Here is a 27,393-nt window from a genome sequence, read left to right as displayed (position 1 = left end):
TGAAATATACAGATGAGAGTTTGGATGTAAGGGTACAATTGCTGTGCATTGGTTGCCCAGTTGTATCTAGTGTGGTATTTCTGTTATAAACATGAAGTATATAGGTTGCCTGGAGACTGGGATATTGTAGCTGATACACCCAAATCCCATTTACCTGTAGAAGACTCGGAATTCTAGAATTTCCAATATGGGTCCTCCGTATACAAACATTTCACCATGCATATGCTGAGTGCAACATTTGATGAAGGAATCACAAGAATAACCTCCTAGTTAACCAGTTTTTTGTGATTGCTTCATTTTCAGTTTGGAGTCTGTTTAGTATAATGTTTGATGGACTATTAAGATAGCTATCTTTTCTGTCTCGTTAGTGGTGGGTTGGATTTTTCATTTGCTGTGGGTGCATTCCATCATTATATTGTCTCAGTGTAAATGGTCAAGACTTGACAAGTATCATCAAGGTCTTTGTGATAGATTTTTAGCTACCATTATGATTGAATGCCTAGCTCTAGTAGGCAGGTATGAACAATTATCTGTAGGAGTCACCAAATTCTCTCTGGGCACTCAGACATCTCCCAGCGTGTATGGGTCTCCAGTATGCAGAAGTTAGGGTATGGCTTCATTTTTCTTGAAAAAGGACATTCAAAAAGGGAAGGAATTTTTCTGTCTTCATCCCTGTGATGAAACCTAGAGTGGAACTTTCCCTGAATACAGGTACAGTATTCTGGAATTCTGGTTCATCCTGATGGTGATGAACTTATCATCAGTGTACGTGGCATAAATGTCAGTCCCGGGGTAATCAGAACTTTCTCCCAGTGTAATTTATGCTGCATATGACTTGGGTTCTCCTCTGTTATCAGACTTCCAACCATTCATATTCGTAAAAGTGCTACACGAAGAACACGTTGAACAATCCTAATGAATAAGATTCTTTGGCATCACACCTTCCTTTGTTGCCAATAAACGGCTGATCTTATGCACCAGTGCTGTAACATGAAAAACGTAACGTGCGATTTCAACAGGACCCTTCTTTTGCTGATCATGCACAAGAGAATACCGGCTTCAAAAAATTATACGTTGGAGTTCTCCCTTTTCGTCAAACATCCGATATCAGTACAGAGACATAAAATCTGAGGTCATGAGATATATTGTATCTTAATTTTAATCCTTAGATATTTTGCCCACACGTGATGACGCATAGCATATTCGCTTTTAGATTTTGCTAATCACCGCATTTTTACAGACATCTACTTGTGATTTATCATTGTTACAATTATTTTAAACCAAGGTAAGTGAAAGGATTAAGGCTGAAGCTGTGTAGATTAGATATTGAAAGATTCCTAAAACATGGGAAACCGTTTTCCGGATTTTAAAATAGAAGTCATGGACAGAGCAGCAATGTGTCTTAATTTCACTCGCGTCAGTGACTATAGTTGCAGTTATGCCTGATTACATCAATCATTCAATCAGTTTTATTGTAACCTGGCGGTAACACCAACTACTTTCCACTGTGTAGGTTCTTAGTTCAACCCTGTTCATTACGCGATGGACTTTTGCCAGCACACCACTTTGATGTCCCTGTGGGTTAAGGATGGGGGTTGGGGGCGCAGTACAGGATTACCTGCCGAGTCATCAGCAGCCCTTTGCCTCGCCCCTCAGGAACTCACGTTGGCAGAGAGGATTGGGCACTGATCATAAATGTGCAAAAGTTGGCCAGTTGCCTCTGCTGCTTATAAATGACCCTAGAAAATAGCATCTGTGAAAATGCCTTAAGTGGGGGCCAACCAGTATTGCATCTCTCTGCGAATTACTTTTCATTCTTGCAGGCTCTCTTTGATAGCCTCCAGACTGGTTCTTTTCCTTTTATCTTTAAGCTCTAGGATTTTTTTTTATCTTTTGTAATTTTAGAATTTCCCTAAAAATTATGGGAAATAAAAGTGGGAAACAACTCTACTTTTCATTCTTAATTTCTGACCTAGTTTACAAACAGGCAGTCTGCAGCCACCCCCTGAGCCTTTGTATGATAAAATGCGGAAGAAAACTTTACATCAAATCATCCTCAGAAAAGTCAAATAGTAAAACATAACTTTTTTGCACACCAAGGGTAGTAATATCATTGTCTTCTAAATATATTCATTTATTGCATTCTTTGTAATATTTTGAACAGTGGTAGCAAAAGCTAATGGATATTTACCAACCATGATCTATCTACTATAATAATAGATTTCCCCTGAATATCAAGGTAAGTCTCGATTTGAGCATGACTATACGTAATTACTCTATGAAAACAAAACAGTAAATATATATACATATTTGCCAAGGACTGATATAGGCAACTTGAGAGATTTAAAGATGAAACTCGAACACACCGCCCACTTCTTGCGAAGACCACACGAAGTTTGGACAACAATAGTAGTAATAACAGAGAGGAAAAGGTATTGTACCTTAACTGTGTTTAAGTGGTGGTTTTCCTTATTTTTGTCATCACACGCGACGTCAAGATAAATTCTGCACTACTAACAATCGCGAAGGCAGGAATGTGTCAAAAGATCTAGAGAACTGGCTACATGAAACATTCAACTGTGTGTCAGTGATAATATTATACATTTCTACCTTTAAGTGATTTTGCGTTATCGCTTCGTGTTTACATACATACATACACACATACATACATACATACAAACATACATACATATACGTATAATGCTATCTAACGATGTCGCTTACGGTGACTGCTCTGCATAAATACAGTACATGCACACATGCATTTAGCAGGCGCACTGGAATGAAGAACGGAAGAACCGAGCGAGCCTGTGTTGAGTCTGTAAGGACACTATATTTTCGGAAAGGATATAAGGATATTAAAGGAGTAAAAAGACCGTATTGCAATAACCAGGGACAAAGCGAAGTGGAACACATATGCATGATGATAAAGACAGGAAGGCTTCCAATTCATACAACATTTGTATGAGATACAGGTGGTGTAAGCATTTAATAGGCGTTCACGTGGTGACGGGCGTCAGTTTATAACTGGTTGTTTAGTCCAGTCATCACCAAACGTTTCAGTGCAATAAGAACTTGATTATAAAATGAAGGAAAGTGGCAAAATGTGCACACACCAAAAACTTTGGTGACCATTGCTAAGAGATCGGTTAAGAACGGATTGAGAGATGCATGAAAAATGTCTGATTGACTTCAAGGAATTTAGTAATTGTGAGCAAAGCTAATCTGCGAGGGAGATAGAATGAGCGTGACATCTACAGTACACAAGGGGTGATTTGCAGATATTTAGAAGAACCTTTTAGGTTTTTCTAGTGTTAGAGAGTTCATGAGAGGCTCCACAAGGACCTGAAACTGCTCCTGATCTTGAGCACGAAAGAATGACGTAAGACTGTGAAAGGGACTGCTATAATGAGCAATAATGTGCTATAGTAGCACAAAAGACAAGCAATAAACGAAGGACACAGTATAGGGATGATGAATAAGGAAAGCTATGACAAAGTGCAGGAGACTAATGCATGAGAAAAAGAAATGGCTGGAACTGGGAGTAAAACAACATGTGATAAGGTTTAATGGAAGGGAGTACGAAAATCATGAGCTAAATATTCAAAAGCAGTAATACAGGTCTTCTGGTGGATACACAAACGCGAGCGCGCCCGCACACATACACGTGTGTATATATATACAGGTATATACTGTATATATATTATATATAAATATATACACACATATATATATGTACATATATATAAGTATACACATATATATATATATAATATATATATATATTGAAAATAGTTAAAGATACTGAAAAAACAGACAATGTATGTGTAGGGTTTCCGAAGGAGAGAATTGAAAAGGTGAAGTACAGTACTGGATTAGGAGTAATTACCTTTTCTGAAAGGACATCGCCACTAACTGCTAACTCACCAAAGTAAAGATAGAATGAATGAATCAAATAAAAAATAACCAAATTTTTTCTTAAGAAGACTGAAATGAAGTCTGAAGATTACTGAAAAATGTATTCAGTGCTATATGTTTTGAGATTAATTTGAGAGTTTTAACAAATGTTTTAACAAAAGACATGAAAATAGCTTAAAGGTCTTTGTGTTTTATAAAAGTTTTTTGTTGATGGAGTGATTTCCCAAGTGTGGACAGTTCGCTCAACAGAAATAGCCAAAATCAGTGTTTAGAAAACCTGACGACTTTTCTTTGGGGGGTTGGTGGTTAGTTGGGAAAATATCAGTCTCCTTAGACTATAGAGGTAATGAGAGAGGTGTTGGAAGGCGATGGGAGACTGAAGGGGTTAATGAAGTGAGATTGCGATTGAAATTACTGTAGTAAATATGGAGAAACTGTTACAGTTATGAATAGATAAGCTGACGTACATATGGTGACCCTTGCGAAGACTGAGGTAGTAGGAAGAAGGGTTATAGTACTTGTGAAAAGGAAGGTGAAATTTGGGCAAGAAACAACAGCAGCAAGTAGAGAAAACATGGAATAATAGAAGAAAGAGTTTTCGTGTGAACAAGAACGGAACTCTTCAGCTAGAGAAAAACTACAAAGTAAGCTTCAGCTGAGGCTTGTCTAAGATGCTTGTCAAAGAGCTGGAGTTGCGATTAATGAGTATAGCTTAGGGACAAAGCCATAAGGAAAGAATTGCAGCTGGTGGTGATGAGCATCTAAATGAAGATCTGGAGGGGGTTTGAGCAAGATTAATTGTAAACTGGATCCAAGTAAAGCTGCACGAGAGAGAGAGAGAGAGAGAGAGAGAGAGAGAGAGAGAGAGAGAGAGAGAGAGAGAGAGAGACATCGAAATAATTAGATATTTTCTGGGATGTAATTTAGGAAAAAAAACGTGTTTAAATTATATCCAAACTGCTGGATGCAGCGCGAATATATCGAAAGAGAACAAGAGAAGAGAATGGAATGCTATAAAGTTTCAAGGAAAACTCCGAGTTAAGAATGGAGAGAAGAGTTCCCTTATATCGAGGAGGAATTGTCCGAAATAACGCCGGAGGATGTTGCTTCTTTGTTGCAGGTCATGTGCAAGATAACTGAGGACTGGTGCTGTAAATCAGCCTAGGACATAAAAATGAATTACAAACAGAATTACAGTGTATAAAACAACACTTATCATCATACAGAATGAACAAAGGAGTTGTTGACTTATGCTGTAAGAACTATTCTTTTCGGAAGTAGAAAAATACTAGCAATTTGAGCATCTTTCACGTTGGCAGCTCGCTAAGTCCGCCTTCGTTGAATGCCTCTAAGAACCTTTGCTCCTTAAAGATGGTGCTTCTCTACTCCTGGTTACATCTCTGACTTTCTCTAGAGCCGTCTATCTTTATTTCCTCAGAGATATTGCTTCTCTGATCTTCCATGAATTTGCTGTATTCTTAGAGAAAGAATGACGTCACGCAGGGGTTAAATCTCTAGTCCCATGCGAGTCTCTGATCTCTTTTGAGATCAGAAATTCAGCCTCGAACTTTAAAGAATACAATTCAGCCACGTTTTTATGGGGTGTGAAAGTAAATAACTTCCAGGCATCTGGTCTTCGCCATACAATGGCGGAAACGATACTTCTCAACTCTGTAAATTATGTTTCAATTCTCAAACTTATGGTTGTTTTGTAAAGGTTCTTTCTCTCTCATCATTCGCTTTTTTCTGTATCATCTCAAAGATGTTCTTTTCTCATCTCACTGAATATCTCCGATCTTTTTGAGACCCACCTGTCTTTGTCATCCCAAACTGGCTGCTACTCTCGTCCTACTTGCTTATTTAGCCATCTATTGCTTCATAGTAGTCCGTGGCTACAGTAACCCATTGTGTAAAGAACTAAGTGGCTGAACTGGAATGCAGATTAGAGGCTAAGCTTTTCGTATGTTTCGATTTTCAATATTCTAGTATATACTCTAATAAGGAAGCTCATGAAAGACACTATATCTATAGTTTTCCTTAAAATTTCTGCTATGGCACAATCTTTTAGGTAGTTTTTAAGCTAAATGTCTTATGTTTATTGTACATGTGTGTTTTCCAGTAAATGTTACTTGTACGGTATCAGATATGCATATGAAACATGTCGAAAAGACTCAAGCGAATATTTAGATTACAAAGCACCTCTTTATAAGGTCTTAAATGTGTTTTTCCCTACATGGCATTAAAGCAAGTTTTGCAGCATGCTATAGAGGCCTGATGAATTTTTTTACCAGCATCTTTACATAACATCAAGGTTGATGAATTTTTAAGCTCCACTTATTGTGTCATGCTTAAAAATGTGATGAGCCTTTTTTATGCTGAGTGATAAGCTGAATTCACTCTGTAAATTGAAATGTTATCACAGAATGCTTTTCTAAACTCCTATCAAAGCGAAAATCTATTATTTTAATAAGACGTTTTTTGTAACTGACGTTCATATCACAGCCCTAATGGTACCGCTTGTTTCATTTGATTAGCCCTACAGAATCTGCTTAGAATAAAGTTGTGAAAGACGAAAGAAGTATTATTTAGCAAAGCTAAGATGAGAACTCTCATTGCCCATTTCCTGATATTCCCGAGGTCAGGCTCCTTTTGGAAACAAAACAACATCAAAACGTCTCAGTGCAGAGGGACCACAAAAGTTTCATTGATGAGAAGAGGAATGGAAAGATTCCTCAGTTCTTCTTCAGAGCCGAACATCTGGAGCCCCATCATGGCAATGGGGTTGGCGCAGGACTTTTGGATGATGCTGATTGTTGGATAGAAGGCTGATGTGCGCCACCTCCCACTCTGCGCTCTCGGGTCCTTCCTTGTGCTGTAAAGAGAATCAGGGTCGGTTGAGGCTGGGCTGAGGAGGCGCAGTTGAGACTCGGACGTTGACATGTTGAGGAAAGACATGATGTTTCTCAAGGAGCCTTCTGGGTTCTGACTTATCTTTTCGTATTGCATGAACTTAAACCTGGGAAAACAATTTTAAGTGTTAGTTGCCTGAATGTGATTTCGTTGTGGCATCTACCATTCGAAATGAAATATCAATGGTAAAAACCCTAAGCGATAGAACGACTGTGTCAGTAACAGGAATCTTTCCCTTTCTTTGAATTAGCAGAGTTATACTTTATCGAATTCAACGATTTATTCTAACTAACCGGATAAAGTACACCCTAATGTTGCAATTGACTAAATTAATCCACACGCACGGGGTGAACCTTTTCCTTAATGGCAAATAATACAGTATACCTCATATTTCAAATCATATTAAATTGTCTTTACCCTTACACTTGTATGGTCTTCTATTCTATATATTTAAGATTCTTGAGCAAAGAAATGATCATTTCATGGAAATAATTAGTATTACAAGTAATTCTGGCCACTCACTGTTCTGGGAACGACTGAGCTAACTTTTCTGCTTGCTTGATATCTTCTTCGAGTAAGCTGCAAACTACTTCAGGTTTTCTACAGGTATCAGAAAGGCACCATCCAACTCGGGCACGAGACCTGTTCGGAAAATAAAATATATTATTTTCTCTTTTAATTCACCAGAAGGACAGAGAGCCAGCGCAATGGAAGCTTTTGTCTGATTTTTTAGATAAAAGCTGTAGACTCTGCACTGACACACACGTCTTATAAGCCTCTGTGATATGCTATTGCTAAGGACTTGCCCAAACTGGGTTTTCATTATGGCAAGTGGGTATATTTTAAGTCATGATCTGTTACATATTTTTTGTCTAGATAACCTCTCTACTTATCTGAAGCACGTGGACATCTAACTGCACGAAAAATTGTAGTTGAATCATAGATGCATAAGCTTACCTGTTCAGAAATGCTTACTGCCTACCGGTTGGAAATATTAAATTGTGATATACTAAGGGAACTTCAAACCCCTTCATTTAATAGTCTCAATATCCGAAACTTATATTTACAAAAAAATTAACTAGATCTTAATTTATCTACAAAGGTTAATCAGGACATAAAGATACCAAGGAGTTTTTATTTGGCAAAAAGTTTAAATGAAACAATGAGGAAACTGTTATAAAGAAATGGCCCGTAATGGCTTGAAGGAATGAGATCCGATAACTTGATAAAAATAGACCTGGGATAATTATTGTCAGTTTGATTAAAGGCAAAACAATACTGAAAAGTGGTTACTCATAAAGTTCTACTGCCTTCTTTCACAAGGAGCTGAGGATTAATATGGGTAACTACTAAGAAGTAGTTACCCATATTAATCTGGGGGCTACCTGAATGACATGCAGAACTGTTAACTTTAAATCAAAGATGATTCTTTTATTTATCTTACAACTGATATTGGTAAAGAAAACAACCAAAGCAATGCCTGTCGTATTTCCATTTACTTGTTTTCTAAAAATTTATTCTTATTTTTGCAAATATACCTTTAATTGCACCTTCGTGGGTCAAGGTCAGTTGCGACTCCACTACTGAACATTGCCGAGGTCTCCCCAAGCTTCCGGAACTACGGTAACAGGTGATTATCCTCTCGCCTTTTCCCTTTCTAAACTCTCCCTAACATTACAATTATGTTTATTCCTCTAAATATGTTTTTAAATTACAAACATATTGACTTGTGAAAACTTTTTGAACAAAAGTTTTAAATCCTATTTCTTTTACATTGAAAGTATTGACCATTCGACTTTTTATCCATTTCAGTAACTGAGGGTCAGTACTTATAAATCCTAAGTATCTTCCCATCCATATCTCTGCTATAAAATTAGATATTGCCGTATTTTCATCCTCTTTTGAGTCTGCATCAAAATTTAACTTTAAAATCCTTAACCTATTACTTCTTTTCAGTTTACAACATTCATTCGGTAAATCAAAAAGCCAATCCAACAAATTTTAAACTAAGGATAGAAACATACCATTTGCATATTAGTTGCTATGCATCCACAATAGCAGTCTTTTTCATCTTTTATTTTCATCATAGCTAATCTATCATTTCTACTCAGCACTTCGGGTACATGTTTAAACAAAATTTCCCTACTTTTCTTCTCTATATACTTATTATTTACATGCCTCCAAATTAGTTTCCAAATAAAATAAGAGGTACATATTTTCATTAATAGGAGCATATTTCTCATTATTCATTAAAAGCTCATGCACAACTTTTGTTTTTATTTCTGGATACGAGGGAGTCTTACAAGCACTTCGTAAAACATTTATCATGCCTTCATAAAAACTGGGTGTAAAAATAGTGCAGTCCTGAAAGTGACATTCATTTCTATGAGGAAGGTGGCTCTGACTTTACAGTAGTAAATGATCATTTGATAGATAGCCAGAACTGTTATCATTCAGCGCAAACACGGATGAGGAACACCGCCCAGATGTTTGAACGAAAGTCTTTGCTTTCAGTTTTTAACTGTTGACAGTAGCCCAATACAATTTACGGACAAAATTGTGGATTTTTAAATAACATTTTAATCACGTCATTGTGAATGTTTTTTTTAGCAAACTATTATTCTACAAGATTAACATACAATTAGTTTCGAATTATAAGAAATGTTTCAGCTGATACTCAGAACAATCCCCAATTCCCATCAAGATAATTACACACTTATAGAAGAATTGGGCTGATTACCAAATCTGTTCGTCTAACAGCAAAAGATAAAAGAAACTCTCTAATAAGGCTAAATAGGTAACTGTGTAAATACTAAGCCAATATTTTACCTAATTTATACTGGTTTTTCATTGCATGAAGAAACCTATACTGTACTAATATTAATTTTTTTTTTTGTTATATTGTATGAAGGCTGTTCCTATTATATCTCTCCTGAGTTTACTATTTCAGCATGATATTTCAGCATGATGTTTAGGTTTAGTGGGGGGTGTGTTTAAGTTTAGTCGGGGTGTGTGTTTAGGTTTAGTGGGGATGTGTTTAGGTTTACCAGGAAGTGTATTTAGATTTATTGGGGGTAAATGGGACAGTCACCACAGTAATATCTGGATGAAAGGGACAGTCAGCACAGTAATACCTGGAGGACAGTCACCACAGTAATGTCTGGATAAAATGGACAGCCACAACAGTCATATCTGGATAAAATAGACAATCACCACTGTATTAACTGGATAAAAGGGACAGTTAGCACAGTAATACCTGGATACAACGTACTGACAGCACAGTAATACCTGGATAAAAGGGACAGCCACCACAGTAACATCTGGATAAAAGGGACAGTCAGTACAGTAATACCTGGATAAAAGGGACAGTCACCATGGTAATATTTGGATAAAAGGGACAGTCACCACAGTAACATCTGGATAAAAGGGAGGCGCAGGAAAATTCTGGATAAAAGGACAGTCAGTACAGTAATACCTGGATAAAAGGGACAGTCACCAGTCCTGGATAAAAGGGACAGAGTTCTCCAGTACAGTAATACCTGGACAAAAGGCAGTCACATAACATCTGGGTTGGTAATACCGGATGGGGACAGCCAGTAACATCTGGATAAAAGGGACAGTCAGTATATATATGTGTGTGGGACAATTTAATATTTGGATAAAAGGGACATATTATCTGAGTCCTAGTTCTCCCGGCAGCACCGGTTGGTCATATATATATATATATATATATATATATATAATCTATCTCTTAAAAATAACTTATTTATATATAGTTTATATATATGTGTGTTTATATATATATATATATATATATATATATATATATATATATATATATATATATATATATATATATGTGTATGTATGTATGTATAATCTATAAAAATAACTTTTTATAGTTTATATATATATATATATATATATATATATATATATATATATATATATATATATATATATATATATAGTATAAATTGAATCTGAGGTATCAGTCCAAGCAAAAGTGTTAATGTAATATCTAAGTCAATTAGATTTTTCCAAATACTAAATATATCGTCATCATAACAGGACCATGAAATATTGTCGATGAAATCAGGGGTGTGCAACATTTTCAAATGAAGGGCCACTAGTCAAGAATCTCAAGTTATGGAGGGCCGCACATCGGGGTGTTAGAAAGACGGCCTCAGTAAAAAACCAACTGCAAAATTAGTCTCATATTTCTAACTTACGAAAAACATTCTGTAGTTACAAAAAGGCTTCACAAGACATGTGAATGTAATATATAATAAAAAAATTTTTAAATCCTCCTATGACCGTTGTCAAGCAAATTATCATAAGAACTAAGACTCTTAACATTCCCATCCTAAATAAAAAAACTCTTGATTTCTCACCCAGCTGCACATCTGTATTATATATTGATATTTCCCAGGGTTTATTTATTATTAGATATGGCTGTAATACGCACATAGAGATAACTGTGTACTTGAGTTGATAGGAACATCCTAACCTTCTTTATGCAACCAAATGAAAACTTTATCTACTGGGATGGCTGACTTTGCATTTGTTGGACCAACCAGTCAATACCAGGCTAAATGGCCGATGTGGCACCACGTAGGGTGCTTTCTTAGTGTCCATTAGTTAGTGAGGACAGAAATTTATTTTCAACCAGGTTAACTTTGAAAAAGAGCTGTTCACATACATACGTACTACTAAACACTGCCATTATCTTCCTTGTATGGCGAGATAGTTTGGGATATTCTGTGTTTGATAAATGTTGTTCAAAAAAACTGGCATACTGAGCTATCACCATACTTATTTCTTAGCTTATTATTACATTGCAGTTCAATAATTTCCATTTGCATATCCTCTGTAATAGTTTCCACATCCAAAGAAAATGGGGAAGTAAACAGTTCAGTAGCTAGTGAGTGTTTTGTAAGGTCATGGAATCTCACGGAAAATTCTTCTTGTAAGGCTGCCAACCTGTCACCATATTTCAGACGCTTATTACATGGTTGTTTAATGTTGGAAAGTGGGCTGTGTTATGATTCCTGAGCTGTGATTCCCACAAACGTAATTTGGTCTGAAAACCTTTGATCAGTGAGAATAGGTCATTAATGAATTGATCTTTCCCTTGAAGCCAAACATTCAGGGTGCTGAGATGGTCTGCTATATCTGCCAAAAATACCAAGTCACACTTCCATTCATTATCATTCATTTCAGGGATAGATTTACCTATCATGTCTAAGAAGAGTACTATTTCATTCAAAAGTTCACATGCTCTCTTTAGCACTCCTGCCTTACTTAGCCACCTAACTTCACAAAAATACTTCACATCACAGTATTCTGCTTCAATATCTGCCAGTAACTCTTGAAACTGGCTATGATTCAGACCTTTTGGCTCAATGAAGACGACTGCTTTCACAAGAACATTAGTTACATGTGGAAAGTTTACTGTCTTCGCGCACAAAGCTTCCTGGTGTTAATACAGTGCAGGACAATAAGTGGAGACGAGTTAATATTTTGAGACTCCATACCACCCTTCAGCAACCCTACCAGATCATTCTTTTAACCTGTCATCGCAGGAGCCCCATCTGTTGTAATGCAAACTAAATTCTTGTAATCCAGTCCAAACCTAGCAATAGTCTCCTCGCACTAACCTGGCGGAGAAGCCCCGCCCACCATTGCAACTGCATAGATTGCAGGATTCGTCAGTATTGTATCTATTTTGAATTTAATCATTAACAAGCATACAAAATATAGCATATCATTACAAAATATTGATGCAATATATAAATTTCTGTTTTTTCTGCATAGTTGCTGTCACTGAAATACTTGTCATTGTATAAAAACAAACGAAGAAGAAAAAAAAACGAGTGTAACTGTATGCAAAGAAAGGGGAGGCGTGCTGGTTAATGGAACAGCCATTATTTTGGCGGGATTGTCGAATCTTACACTTGTCACCTCATCAGTTGATTTCAGTGACGTCAACAAATTTATGATATTTTTCATCCCATTTGAAGGTAAATACATACATACCTGTAGCTTCATATATTTACCTATTTAATTTCCTGCGTAATCTAACACAAAGTAAAGGTGTCTTTTTATGTTGATATTCTTATATTTATAATTATATTCTTATCAGTGGGGAAACATCTAATGACATTCGTAATGAGCGAATGTCGTTGATCATTTTCCCCAGCTCTCCAGTTCCAATCCAGTTGTTAAAGGCCGTGGCCGTAGATGGTTGGTTAGGAATAGAAGGTTTGATCCAGTTCAACAAAGTTGGGTAAACTTTCAGAAAAGTGTTAGATATCTCCTAACAAATAGTGAAAAAAACTGGTCTAAAACGAGGCATTTTCTACCATCCGTTTTGTTTTATTTATTTTTTGTATTTTATTTTTATCTTATTTTGTTATCCAATGGCAATATTGATTATTCCGTTTTGTCACAGAGCTGAAACTTATTCCATATGTAAAACTCATCATCTAGAATTTAGAATACTTGGGGATAGTTGCGGTTCACAGATCGGTTAGGCTATTTACTAAAATTCCTTGGTTAAGTGGTTGAATCTGGAGGAGCCGATTGGTAGCATCGTATGGGTCTAGTTCCAATAATTGTATAAACCACAAAATTATATCTCTTCTTTACTTACCTTTTGTTTTATGCTACTATACATTTAAGCAATTATATTATGAGGTTTGTTTATGAATTTATGCAGTCGTATTGTAAATGAAGCTGTGGGCTATAGGCCTATATGATATGTGTTAATTGCCTTCGTTTGCTAACATTCACTTTTAAATTATAACTTTAACGTTATGTCATTTTAATACATGTTTTTTTTTTTTGGGCATACAGGAAAGATACATACAAGTAATTTTTCGACTTATATTTCCCGATTCAGTATTGTTATTACTCAATAAATACATTAAAAACTGTAAAAGCTTTTATATTTCCCCTTCAGTTAGCTCGAAAATAGCATAAAATTTACGTAGTCCTACAGCAAATTAATTTTAGATCACCTTAAACCAAAGAGTATTGCTCTTACGATTAAACCCAAACATAAATTCAAATACAAATTAAAAATTAGTTAATCAGTAAAAATAATTATGTGTGTTGTCGTCAAAACAATGGCTGTTCCATTGACCAGCACGCCTCCCCTTCCTCTCGGTTTTTTTTTTTCTTCGTTTGTTTTTATTCAATGACAAGTATTTCAGTGACAGCAACTATGCAGAAAGAATAGGAATTTATATATTACATCAAGATTTTGTAATGATATGCTATATTTTGTATGCTTGTTAATGATTAAATTCGAAATAGATACAATACTGACGAATCCTGCAATCTATGCAGTTACAATGGTGGGCGGGACTTCTCCGCCAGGTTAGTGCGAGGAGGCTATAACACCTTATCTAATTCATCAAGTATATCTTGGCCCGCGGTGGTTCCTTTCATGCTTTGCAGTGACGCCATTTCCTCCATAACATTACAGTCATTATTAACACCCCGTCTATACACAGCAAGTTGTGCAGTACCTGTGGTGTCACAATTTTTATCGAGGGCAACAGAGTAAGCACGAAAAGCACGCACTTGCTTGGCCATTATACTTTCAATACTCTATTCTTCTAGCAGCAGTAAACCTTGACAGACTTATATACTCAACTTGTTTCTTTTTGTCAGCATACATTATATCTGAAGCTGCACAAGAACAATGTTTCGTGCACTCACCGTCTGAAAAAGGTCTGAGTCTTTTTGCAAGGATCTGACTTAGCACCAAACTTTTGACTGATGCATCGTACTCGTTACTTTTCTTAGTAAACACTGACTGCTGTGCTTTCAAGACTTCTGCAGGAAAGGTATTTTTTCCATTCGTGCTTCGCCTATAATGTTTTCATAATCTTCTTTGTTTCGTGGTACAAAGCCTATTAATGTTATATTCCTTCAATACCGAAACAGTTTCATGGCACACACGGCACAATGCTTTTCCCCCTGATGGCACACATAAATATCGGTCAGTCCACTTTTCTTCAAAGCCCTGTTTTCCTCTGATATTTTACGTTTTTTATTACTAGTAGCCTATTAGTGGGGGGAAAATTCCGACCTCTGCACAGTAATGGGTAAATTTTCCAATAAAAAATGTTTGGTAATATTGAGTGAATGGATAGAAATTATTAGGCCAATAATCAATAATCAGGGGACTCGGGAAGTGCATAGCTACAAGGATTGTTATAAAATACAGTCACAAGACGCCAGAGAGTCAGACACTGAGGCAGCAGATATTCAGGACACTTCGGATGACGGTTGCATCTTATTATTTGCCGCCGAATCAGAGATACCAACGAGTAGTAATTAGACCGGCTACGTAGGCCTAACATTACTTCCAGCTGTACTACGTATAATAACTGAACATCTACTAGGCGTGGAAGAAAACAAACGGAATTTAATATACGCACATACGAATAAAAGATTCAGTCACTTTATTCACGTTTTCGCATCTTCTCTGAGCTGCTGGGAGTGGTAGTCTCTCTCTCTCTCTCTCTCTCTCTCTCTCTCTCTCTCTCTCTCTCTCGACGAAACGACATTTTAGGAATTTAAGTAATTAGGGTTTAGTAAATTTCCTGCTTGGCAGTTGACCCCAAGGGCCGCACTGTACGATATTTATTTTTGAAGAGTCGGGCCGCACGGAAAAGTCTTGAGGGCCGCAGGTTGCTCAGGCCTGGATGAGATGGAGCTTGCTGCCTGCTTTCATCAAACTCCTTGTAAAAGTTAGAGAGTGGGTGAAGATCATTTCCCATCTGCACACCAAAGTTCTGTCCAAAACATTTTCCATGAAAAAAAAAGTATTTAAAAGTTGAGGTTAAAGTTGATTGGTGTCAGTTCTGCAGCATCTTGAGGTGTTTAGGCGAACGTCAGCCAGGTTAGCCGCAACTGCCCACCGCAGACCCCACACTGCGGCAGTAACTGATCAAGATGTATAGGCAATGAATTTTTCATCCCCTTTACTACGTAAAATCTACCTAACTGTAACATTGTACTACTATGAGATTCAGAGCCTTCGTCCCGGTGTTTTTCCGGAATACCTTTTTTTCTGTGCATTTGACAAAGATATTACTCAGCCATAGTATACTTTACACCCATACCTAATTTTCGGCAGCATTCTTTATTACTTACATTTGAAAAAAGCATATTCATAAGAGTAAAATAAGGCAGCCGCAGCCAGTGGCGGAACACTAATGTATGGGTTCAAAGTTATACGTAACATAAACATATGACGTCCTGACTCCTCCCACAAGGTGATGACGACAAACAGCTGTCTCTGAAATTCTGAATGAATATTATTACCTTGTCAAGGCTTCAAGAACGGCGGCTATGATAAGTCATTGTCCCCGTGGTTGCAGGACAGCTTTTGTGATTCGACTTGCACAATTGTTTAGAAGTGAGGAGGCCCGTGGCAAACCCTACGTAAGCTTGAACAAGTAAATGAATAATAGGCCCTATTTTGGGTAAGGAGTACACCCGGACATCCAAAGCTACTAAGTTTTCGTCATTTGTTGACTTCCATAAGGTGCAGAAAGATAATTATATATGCTCTATAAAGCAATAGTTGTTGATTTCTTAGTAAAATATAACTTGCGGAACAACATTAAAACTTGCTTTGCCAAAAAAAAAAATGTCATGGGTTATAATATATCACTGAATGACCTCTATAGGTCCCAGTTCTTGGGCTCAGCCCGAAACGCCATAATCCACCCATTGATTATAATGTCAAGTTTCCTCATGTGTAATTATGTTAAATAAAGGATCCATGTAAGGGCATGTCATTTCATATGATCGCTCCTGTCCTCTTAGTGACGGAGTACAACAATGGCTGAAATGTAACATTATAATGAAAATTGTTTTCATATTCCACAGAGTATTACCGGCAAGGTAGTTCGATTGTTGGTAGGCTTCTTTTTTCAAGGATTCTAGCATTCGACCTCATGGCATAAATCCTATATACTACTACTACTACTACTACTACTACTACAAAATGCAAACAAGGAGTATTGGTTGTATTTCATTGTTGCCAGAGGTTGAGACTTTTTCACGAATAGCCAATTATCCATCGAGAAGGAGGCAAGTTAATGACGTCATAAGTTACGTCATTATATCTTCGAAAGACATTCCTCTGAGTTTGCTGGCGATGTCTACAAGAAATCGGTGTTACTCTTATAATCACCAGAATTATGCATCTTTCGTAATACAGAATACAGTAAAAAATTAGGTAGGGATGTAAGATACCATGTGACAAAGTGTCATCTTTGTCAGGTACGTTGATAAAATTTTATTCCGGAATAACATCGGGACACCGGCTGTGAATCCCATAGTAGCTGGTAAAATAAAAAAAAAAAAAAACCATAGCTATCTACTTCATATTTTTAAAAAAATGTAATACATCATTAACAGGTGTATACAGGTAAACAAGCTAGTTACATCGAAACAGGCCATAATTTCATCGTCCTGGGCCTTATATTTTTACAGCTTTTATCAACATAATCGACAGAGTTCGTCATATGTGATTTGGAAATTGTGCCAACTAACGGCTGTGACGATGAGACAAAGAATTTAGACAAAAATGTGACACTGCCGACTGTACTAACTTGGCTCACTGTACAATTAGTGAAGGCATGTTCTATATGAAAGAAATTTCTGTATCCATAATTTATGCTGTTCAAAATATCTGTTTACATAGGAATTCTTTCCCACTAATTTTTGTTTTGTGCAAATCTTTTTCAAGATGTTCACAATGTCAAGTTTCTTTGTGGAGTTATTGAACTTTATACCCAAATGAAGCGCTGTCCTCTCATCTTATGAAACTGTTTGGATTCAAGGTTGCAGAAATTTCATTCATCTCTTCTTTTTCATGCTAAATGGCTGATAGTGATTCCAGTTTTCTCAGGTACCTGGATTTTATTTCCGTTTTCTCTCCCCTCACACGATTTTATATCCAGTTCAAAAGACAATCCTGGATAATCTTTAGCTAATAGTCGTTTAATTTTCTTGTGGAAATAAAGAAATCTAAGTCTCAAAGAAAAGAGGATGGCGAATTTCGTTAAAAATGCCCATGATTGTGTGCTAATGCAATTGGCATTTAATTGAAAGAATAAGTCAGCCCTCCGTGGGCTTAAATTCGTAAGCAAGGTGCAATGGAGTTAGAGGCAGCCTTCATGACAAACGCCTGCAGAAAACTTTTCATTGTCCCTCCCAGAAGTCAGCGCCACGCATGTACCCACCCACAGTCTGCTTCAAGCTTCTTTTTACAGAAAGTTCTCTTACATGCCAGTAATGATGATTTTTTCACCTGATGTAAGAATGTTAATGTAAGAAATAATTAAATGAGAAAATAAATGTCAGCCCTCAGATGGTAGGCAATCGCATCCGAGATACAAGGAGTTTTAAGTACATAGGTTTACCCACCACCTTCTACACACAAACGCTCGCTTACTATATATATATATATATATATATATATATATATATATATATATATATATATATATATATATATATATATATATATATATATATATATATATATATATATATATATATATATATGTGTGTGTGTGTGTGTGTGTAACATTAGGTGATAATGAAAAGGCTAAAACAAGAAAGGTTTTAACGTTAAAATATGTATGAGTAATTTAAAGCCATGGATATGTGCATCATCATAAGAACAAAGGTAGTCAAAAAAGGAGATCGTTAGGAGTTTTAGAAATGTTAAAGGGTAAATGTAGGTGAACGTTCACCCTTTCAACATTCGAGTTCCAAATGACAGCAATCTAAATGATGAAACACTTGAAACAAGGAGACAATGGGAGGATTACAAAATCCTTAGATGTGACGAGGAGCAAGGATTAAGAGAGAGAGAGAGAGAGAGAGAGAGAGAGAGAGAGATATTTCAGGTTGAGCTGGACGATGACAGAACGACATTAATCAGCAAGAAGGGTCATTGGTTAGAGGGAAGAGAAAGTGAGGGGACGCACGGTAAAGTGAATAGTTGTAACAACCCATTTGCAGTTTTTGTGACCTCTTGAAAGTCTGAATTAAGTTCTGGGGTTGTATGATGATACCGAATTTAAACGGGTAAAATGTGGGTCCCATACATTTTCAGCAACAGGGTTGTTGAAGTCCTAGGTATCGATCAGTTGGAAGGACAACACATTAATGTCCGATGGTGAAAGCATGTTAGGCCTCCCTCGTCATGCGGGCGGTGCAACCGATCATCGGAGCTGGGCGTCAGTCGCTGTGAGTCCGAATGAGGCCAGAGCCACAAAAACCAACGGAGTGAGTAATGTGGATTCCTAAGTTTTAAATTACTGGGAGTTATTATTGGACATAAAAAAACTGAAATTCTGAAATAGTTGTCATTTGCAAGATAAAAGGGGAAATACTCGATCCATATTCATAAAGTTACAGCAGTCTACAGTCGGTGCATCCCGATTTTAAGGAAATATGAAAGCATGGCCAGACAGACTCTGGCTTTAAATTTTGTCCTTGAAGACGATGAAGTTGCAAATTGGAATTCACGGCAATTTTCTCGATAAAACTTAAAAATGAAAAATGTTGGTAATTCTTCATCGTTTTGGATGGAAATCATTAACACACACAAATTTACGCAAACACACACGCTCACACACACGCATATATATATATATATATATATATATATATATATATATATATATATATATATATATATATATATATATATATATATATATATATATATATATATATATATATATATATATATATATATATAATATAATGGTGACAAAATTACAAATTACAATAAACATAGTAAAAGAATTTTTGTACTTCAGAAAACTTTAAATGAAAAGATGAATATAAATGTAGACATAAAACAACTGTTAGAATAAAAACAACTCATCCTCGCAAGCCCATTCTTACCACAATCAAGCTAAGTCGCAAACGATAAAGGGATAAAATAAATTGCTAAAAAAGGCAGATAACGTTTTTGGTCCTTTCCTGTCACAGAACAATTACCGACAAAGACAAGAATGAATGGACAACATAAGGGCGATAAAGAGAAGAAAAATTCGCAGTTAGAGAGCAATAACCAAATGAATAACCTTTTTACAAAAATTCAGAAGACAGGTTGTACATAAATAAAGATAAACATATACAGGCATGTATTTAAAGACGTCAATATGGAGCTTCAGTACTTTTGCACAAATATATCGTTAAAATGCACCACATATACATTCATACGCAAAACCTCCCCTCACGTCTATAACAAGGTAAACTTTATACCATGTCATACAACAGTTCATGTAACTATTTGTTCCTTTACTGAAACACTTCCTCCACAAGAAAACCATCCAATTAAAAAAAAAAACAGAACTGAGGCTCATGTCCGGTAAAATTGATATGTGTTTTGTACAATCACCTCAAGAAATTATGGATCTGCCCTTTTTCCAGTCTATCTGATGATCAAAATTCATTTTATGTAACCGTACAGCATTAGAAGAAGAAGACTGAAAAGTTCTTACACTTCTGATGTTTTACATTTAGACTTTTACCAGTTTTACCAAGATATTTCATTTAGAGATACTAACATGGATCTTCGTATATTGACCTCTCTGCATTTTCTGAGAAGTTTTAATTAACGTAGTTTTCACTGGGCTGTTGTTACGTAAAGCAACATTTCCATTAAAAGTTTTAAACTACATAAGTAGTACTTAAAATTCTCAAAGAATATGAAATTTAATAAGTTTCTGACTTGCCAGGGACCTTTGCTTTTCACGATGAAAAAGTTTTCTTAGCCATCTTGAAAAATATGGCAACATAGGAATTTGGATGCTTTAAATTAAAAGCAATGCTGTGAATCTTATCAACTGAAGGCTCAGCAAAATGAGGGCTACGTATCCGTCCCACCCGAACGGGGAAGCGTTGCAGCAAGCGCTTCTTCTTTCACTACCTATTTTTAGAGTAGAAATGCCAGGGGTAGCCATTTATAGGTTTTCTATAGACAGAAAATTTAGATTTTTTAATAATCCTGTGAATGTTAACATTCAGAAATGGTAAAACTCCATCTTTCTCCTCTTCAAAGGTAAATTTACTGGTAAGCCAAAAAGCAAGTTTTCCATTATGGAAATTTATGGCTGGTTCCTCCTTGTTGATGACAAGATATGTTTGTAGCCATTATCTGAAGGTGTAAAAGTATTCTTTCACAAACTTAATGGATTAGTACTGTCTACTAAATTTACCTTTGAAGAGAAAGGAATTTGATTACTTCTATAATGTTAACATTCACAGCGGTATGTGCGTGTAATTAGATATATGCATGTTTATGTTGATCTTTTTAATTAGTCCGTCATTTGAACTTTTGGAAGCGCGTTATCCACTTGATCTTTTATTTCGTTATTCCTTTTTTGACCGTCAGAACTTTCTTATTTTCGGCATCCTTATGTTGTCCATTTATCAAATGTCTTGTTTAATACTTGTCCTGTGATAAAAAAGGACCAAAATGATTATCAGGGGTTTTTTTTGGCAACTAGTTATTTTGTCGCTTTATGCTTTGTACCATTTGCGATTTGTGCAAACGGTTGTTTTATATTTAAATGAAATGTCTTATTTCATTCAGTGTAGTTTAGAAATATGTAGTCATTGTAAGAAAGCTCTCCTTACCTGGATTTTCTTTCTCCTCTCTCTGTGAACCTTCACATTTGATATCTCATGAAAGCAGTTTCCCTGGCTGGCGGGGGTTGGCGCGGGGGGGGGGCTGGCGGGGGATGTAGTGTTGGGTAGGTGAAGAGGGCTGGGTAACGTCTGACTTGATACAGCTTCTTTTGTTTCGTGTAGTTATGCTTATGACCTTTCATTTGTATTTTACGCTATTACCATTTATATTGTTATTGAGTTTTCTCATTTTCTATTTTTATAATCCAAAAGATAAACTCAATTGTGTGCGTAGGGTACGAGAGAGAGAGAGAGAGAGAGAGAGAGAGAGAGAGAGAGAGAGAGAGAGAGAACAACTGAGATGAAATAGCATAACTGATAAAACATTATCTTGTGTACTGTTATGATATGTGTGATAATCGTACTCAGAGTCAACTAAACTTATAATGGAAACACGGACGCACGCATACAGGCACTCATTGACTGGCGTCAGAAAGTTGCTACAGCCTGTTTGGTGTTGGCTTGCCTTTATATGAAATTCACATTGTAAATATTTGTAAGGCGATTAGAGATGAAATATCAACAATGATAAAATATTCTCTCGTGTACTGTTATATGTGATAACCAAACTTAGAGTCAACCAAACTTGTAATGAAATGCGGTGTAGTAAATCAAGTAAAGAAAAAAAATGACAACATGTGATACAGTATATACTGTAATGCGTCAAGGCAAGAAAGACTGACAAAAACACAAAGCGAAAGAGGTCGAGGGAAATTCGAGAGTTCAGGCTTGTCATTGTGAAGCAGAATTGTCGTTGTATCATCAAAGTACCCTCGACAGCTTCTTCAGATCCTGAACCCCCGTGCTCCCACGACCATCACCATCCACTTCTTCTATAACTCAGTCCTTCAACTTGGGATCGCAGCTGAGTACATCTGCTGCCTTCATCAATATGATGGGCTCCTTCAGTCATGAATCTGATGTGTCAGTGTCCCATTTCGATGACCCTTATGTTCTAGGCACCTCTTCCAACCACTTCACTACTTACTGTCATCCAAGAGTCACAGGAGGCGCAGGAAAAAGAAGATACTGGTCTCGATGACAGTCAAGCTGGTGGAAGTGGGGGGGGAGGAGGAGGTAGGGGAGGAGGGTCTAAGACAAGTGGCTGCAGCCTAACTGGCCGCAGAGTCATAGAAAAGGACAACTTGCCGGGCCACTTTGCTGCCGCCATATTGAAAGTATTAAAATATGTTTTTATTGAGTTTAGAAATACAAAGAATAATTTTATGATAGTTACTATTTGACAATATATCTAGTTTGGTTTCTCAAGTAAAAGAAAAATACGTACAAGCTAAATTTTACTAAAATGCCATATTTATTGAAATACACAAAAAACAATATATAACAGCATAAGTCTGAGACAAGTTACGAGTAATTCCTCTTAGATATTCTACAATAATTCTATTCTCACACTGCATAACTATCGATTTTATCTATGCATCCGCTTCTCAGAACTCTTTTAACTTTACAGGCGGCCTTTGACCAGCAATCAGCTGTTCTTAATAAAGTCCTTGTTGCGCCCTATCCAAACTATCGATAAACTTCCACATTGTTGGATGTTGCATCCCCAGTTCGTTTTGCCGCCTACGGTGAGCAGCTTCTGCACGATTGTTTGTCCTATCTTCGTCATTTGAACAGCGTTGATAAACATTCCACATGTTCAATGGAAAAAGGGGAAGACGCTGGTATTGTCCCTTCTGTTCATTCTTCCAACATAATTGTCGTCTAACCAATCCATACGTTCTTGAAGTTCATTTGGAAGCTCATCTGCTAGATCTGCAATAGCTGTAGTAATACGTTCTGGCGGAACAAATGCCGTGGCAATTATCTTTTTAGCACGCAGAGCAAAATTTGCATCAGTATTGTATTGCTGAGATAATCCCAAAGATGTTAATTTTTTGTATACATTTTGAGCAGACTGGAAAAAGCAACCCGTAAATTCAACAGATGGAAAATGATATTGAAGACTTTTGAAATTCCCTATTTCAAAATTACAATATATTGTTTCTGGCTGTTACTCGGGTTGAATTTCTAAAAGTATACAAAACAATATGTCGTAGGTTGCACGTAGTTTATTGGGAAGTACCGCATAGATAAATGGATGAATGCCATTGTGCATCTCAGCAAGAATAACATACACTTAACTTCTTTAAGTAAATGTGCATTACTTTCCTTTCCAAATATAATGACTCTGCATGATTCATCTTCGCTGTCTGCAAGAGGGAATTTCTCCGATCCATAGGTCTGAAAATCACAAGATCTTCTAAAGTTGTAGGATTGGCAGGGTATGCAGACAAATCCTTCCGTTTCCTTCTCACGAGTTTTCGTAGAGAGCCATAGCTATGCATGACTCCTTGACATGCTTCAGTTACATTTCCTACTCATTAATCACTACAGATGTTTGTTCTCTTGTTTCTGTAGCTCGAAACTTTTTTTTTTTTTTCACTTGAGATGGGTCAGCGTTATGCAAATGCTCATTTGTTTGTTTTACAATTTCATCATTTCTTTGCCTTAATTCGTGCCTTGCATAACCTCCTTTCGCATCTCCAAACTGCATGACATTATCAGCACAAAGCCTGTCGCAAACGTATACAGTATATATCCATCACTCACATATTTCTTTTTTCCTCGTGGACGGGGTTTTGTTACTGAACATTCTACATTGTAAACTTAATCTTTATTATTTCCCAAATAGACAATTTTTTACGACTATTAGGCATTGTTGTACATAAAATAGTTTACATCCATTGAAATAATTACAACCCTTCAATAACGTATTTGTAAAAAGGAAACAATCTACTGTAACTGGCGAAGTGCCCAGCCCTTATAGACAAAGTAACTACTGATAAATAAACAAAGAGAGAGAGAGAGAGAGAGAGAGAGAGAGAGAGAGAGAGAGAGAGAGAGAGAGAGAGAGAAGGAGAGAGAGAATTTTTTCATTTTCTCTCTTCTCATAGATGTTACCGTGGCGTCCACTTAGGCTGCAGCCAAATGGCAGCGGCTAGTTAGGCCGCGGGCAGTTGTTCCATTTCCAGGGGAGGACTAGTAAACCTCCTCACAAGTTTTTAAAACATCCAGCCATCTTAAGAAAGAAAGGCAGCGGACACAGGTAAGTGAGAGAGTAAAAGTATTTTTACAGTATAGTGTTATTAGAATTGTCATGTTCATAAAAATTTGTGAACAACCCGATGTGTTTTGTCGCGAAAGAATTCAGTGCACGGGAAATTTTCGTTTCAAACTCCCGCCGATTCTACGGGGCTCACAGAATGGTGGGAACTTACTGGTCAAGGCAGGTCATCAACACGACTGTTATTTCATATTTTGCTGAAATGCAAGTACTGCCGCAGTATGCAACGTCATGTTTCGTCTTGTTGCTTGTTTGAGTGATTGGTTGTGAGTTTGGGGTCCTTAAGCCCATTAGTAACAGACGTGAGTGTTGGGCTCCCAAAGATTTGTGTTAAGATAGCAGCTGTGAGTGTTCTTATGTGTTTGTCATGAGAGTGACCCAGTAAGAATAATTGTTTGGGCGTTTGTGTACTGCGGTGGCGTTGTGTTAGTTGTGGTTAGGTTTCAGTGGTTTCTTAGAGGTTGAGGGCAGTTGTGTGGCCCACCTCTTTCGTGTTGCAGGTACGGAGATTGTAAGTTCGTTTGTTTTGGGGGTTTCGTGTGATTGTTATGTAAGGGTGATGACTGAGATGGTTTTATTTTTGTAAATAAACTGAAAAAAACCTGATACGTGACTCATTTATCCTTGCATGGGGGTTAAGTCACTTTCGTAGATCGTGGGTTGATCGTGCAGTCCATCGGCACAACGAAAATACAGTGACGTCTGTCGAGGAAATTCCCAACATGTTTTACAGGAAATGAAGAACATGTAGCTTACCAAACTAAGTGGCATATGAGAGAAAAGAGAAGGAGTTTGCTTTTTTGTTTCTAAGTGTAATTTATGAAGCTTATTTTGTTACAAATACTTTATGGGAAAATAAGGTCGATAATTTCTTTTTGCATGAAGTTTTTAGTTTACTGTGTGATGGTGGTTGTTTATAAGCATATTTAGTGTTTACAGTTGCAAATGAAAAACGTGTAGCCTACCAAACTAAGTGTCACTTAAGAGAGAAAAAGAAAGGGGTTGCTTTTTTTGTTTTTAAGTATATTTATAGAGTTTGTTTCATTACAGATATGAGAAAATAAGGTAGATAATTACTTTTTCGCACATTTTTTCAGATTAAAGCATGGTGGTTGTTTGCAAGAATATTAGGTGTTTACCACTATGCAGTATTGACAATGTTAGGTAAGAAAGGGTAGGGAATTGTCCTTGCACACGCCTAGATTTTTTTTACTCGTCATTATCCAGATTTCAACATTATCCGATGGGCCCTTGGTTCTGTCAATCTGGAAAACTGAGCGATTGCTGTATACATATTGTCATGAATATCAAGCTTTGTGCCTGATAAGAAACTGAAACATTCTTAATAGTAATAACTAAATAAACTTGAGTGAGAGTGTACTTTTTGAGGGTGAAGGGTCTAAGCCAAGCTTTCCCCCCCTTCTTAATTATCCCCTAGAGAGAACACAGGAGGCTGCACCCTTTTGACACCCCTTTCACATTCTTGCGTTCTTCTTCTGCTGCTGATTTTCTTTTGTTTCCAGAAATCGCAAGAGGCAAGATATCACCTCAGACATCCATTCGGTGAGAAAGAAATTTGTTGTCTGAGAAAAGCAAGTAGCACTCAGGCAGATACAGTCGAAGGAAGGCCTCCTTCCCTACTCCTTAACAGGACTTCCCGAGGGCAGCCAACACTCTTCCCATGACTGCCGAAAATTAAGCAACCATTGATTCGCCTGCCAATTCTGCTAAGAAGGGAAGAGTGCCACTCCTGATTTTTACTAAGATCACTCCCAATTTGCATAAGGTACGTCTGGAATTGAGTGGAATCTACCCATAAGCTTTATCTTTTCTCTTGACCTTTTCATCTTTCATTATTCCTTCCTTGGTTACCTACGAGTACAGTGTAAGTCTTTGTAAAGTGTTCTCTTGAATTCAGTGAATTGATGAAGTAATTATCCCCTTGATAGTAATGGGCCTATTGAGGTAAAGTATACACACCAGACATCTCTCTGCCTTTCAGGAGTCGATGTCCAGTGTTATGTGACTAGTGCAAGTTCTTTCCTGACACAAGTTGCATGAGTTCAACACCGACGTTATCAGTTGCCCCTGCTGCACTAATTAAATTATCTGGGGACAGATTCCCATTATCAGAGCCTTCCTTAAACATTTTATAAGTAAATAATTTCAGTGCTGCCGTGTATTACTTTGCTAATTAATTTTACTCTGTAAATTGTAATTAAACTAATTATCAATTACTCTGTAAGCTGTACACTAATTATCAGTTACTCGAGCTGTAACTCTGGTGACCTTAAAACCCTCCTTTTTTCCCCTTTTGGTTTATGATTTTGTGGCCCTATTAGCAAGGCTAAAAATTTTCCAGAATTTAATATTCGCAGATGTAAAACATAACACATATGCATACATACATACACATATATATACATATATATACATATGTATGTATATATATATATATATATACATACTTACTCTACTGGTCACTTTTTACCGGATACATACGTTATTGTAATACCTTGATAACCACAACTGAATTCTTCACGCTTTTTGGGTACGCCTGTCACTGCACCGACTTAGATCCAAATGTAAGAATATAGTGCAATTCTGATGTCCACTGCAGGATTCTAATCCGCATCCAGTGTATCGAAACATAGTCACATTGCCTACCTGACCATGAGAGAAACTTTATTTTG

General features: G+C 36.7%; 1 protein-coding gene across 1 annotated transcript in view; it reads right to left on the bottom strand.

Annotated features, from left to right (window-relative positions):
• Positions 1 to 3,788: 3,788 nt before the first annotated feature.
• Positions 3,789 to 27,393, bottom strand: part of LOC136856562 (carbohydrate sulfotransferase 4-like) — a 57,215-nt gene continuing 33,610 nt past the window's right edge. Inside the window, exons 5-6 of the mRNA XM_067134416.1 lie at positions 7,351 to 7,470; positions 3,789 to 6,934 (exon numbers count right to left, since the gene is read on the bottom strand). Coding sequence (XP_066990517.1) covers positions 6,595 to 6,934; positions 7,351 to 7,470 — 460 coding nt within the window. The 3' untranslated portion in view covers positions 3,789 to 6,594. The remainder of the gene's footprint in view (positions 6,935 to 7,350; positions 7,471 to 27,393) is intronic.

This window comes from Macrobrachium rosenbergii, chromosome 36, assembly GCF_040412425.1.
Source record: "Macrobrachium rosenbergii isolate ZJJX-2024 chromosome 36, ASM4041242v1, whole genome shotgun sequence".
NCBI classification, from domain to species: domain Eukaryota; kingdom Metazoa; phylum Arthropoda; class Malacostraca; order Decapoda; family Palaemonidae; genus Macrobrachium; species Macrobrachium rosenbergii.
Note: the sequence above shows the minus strand (reverse complement) of the source record. Positions and strands in the feature narration are given on the sequence as shown.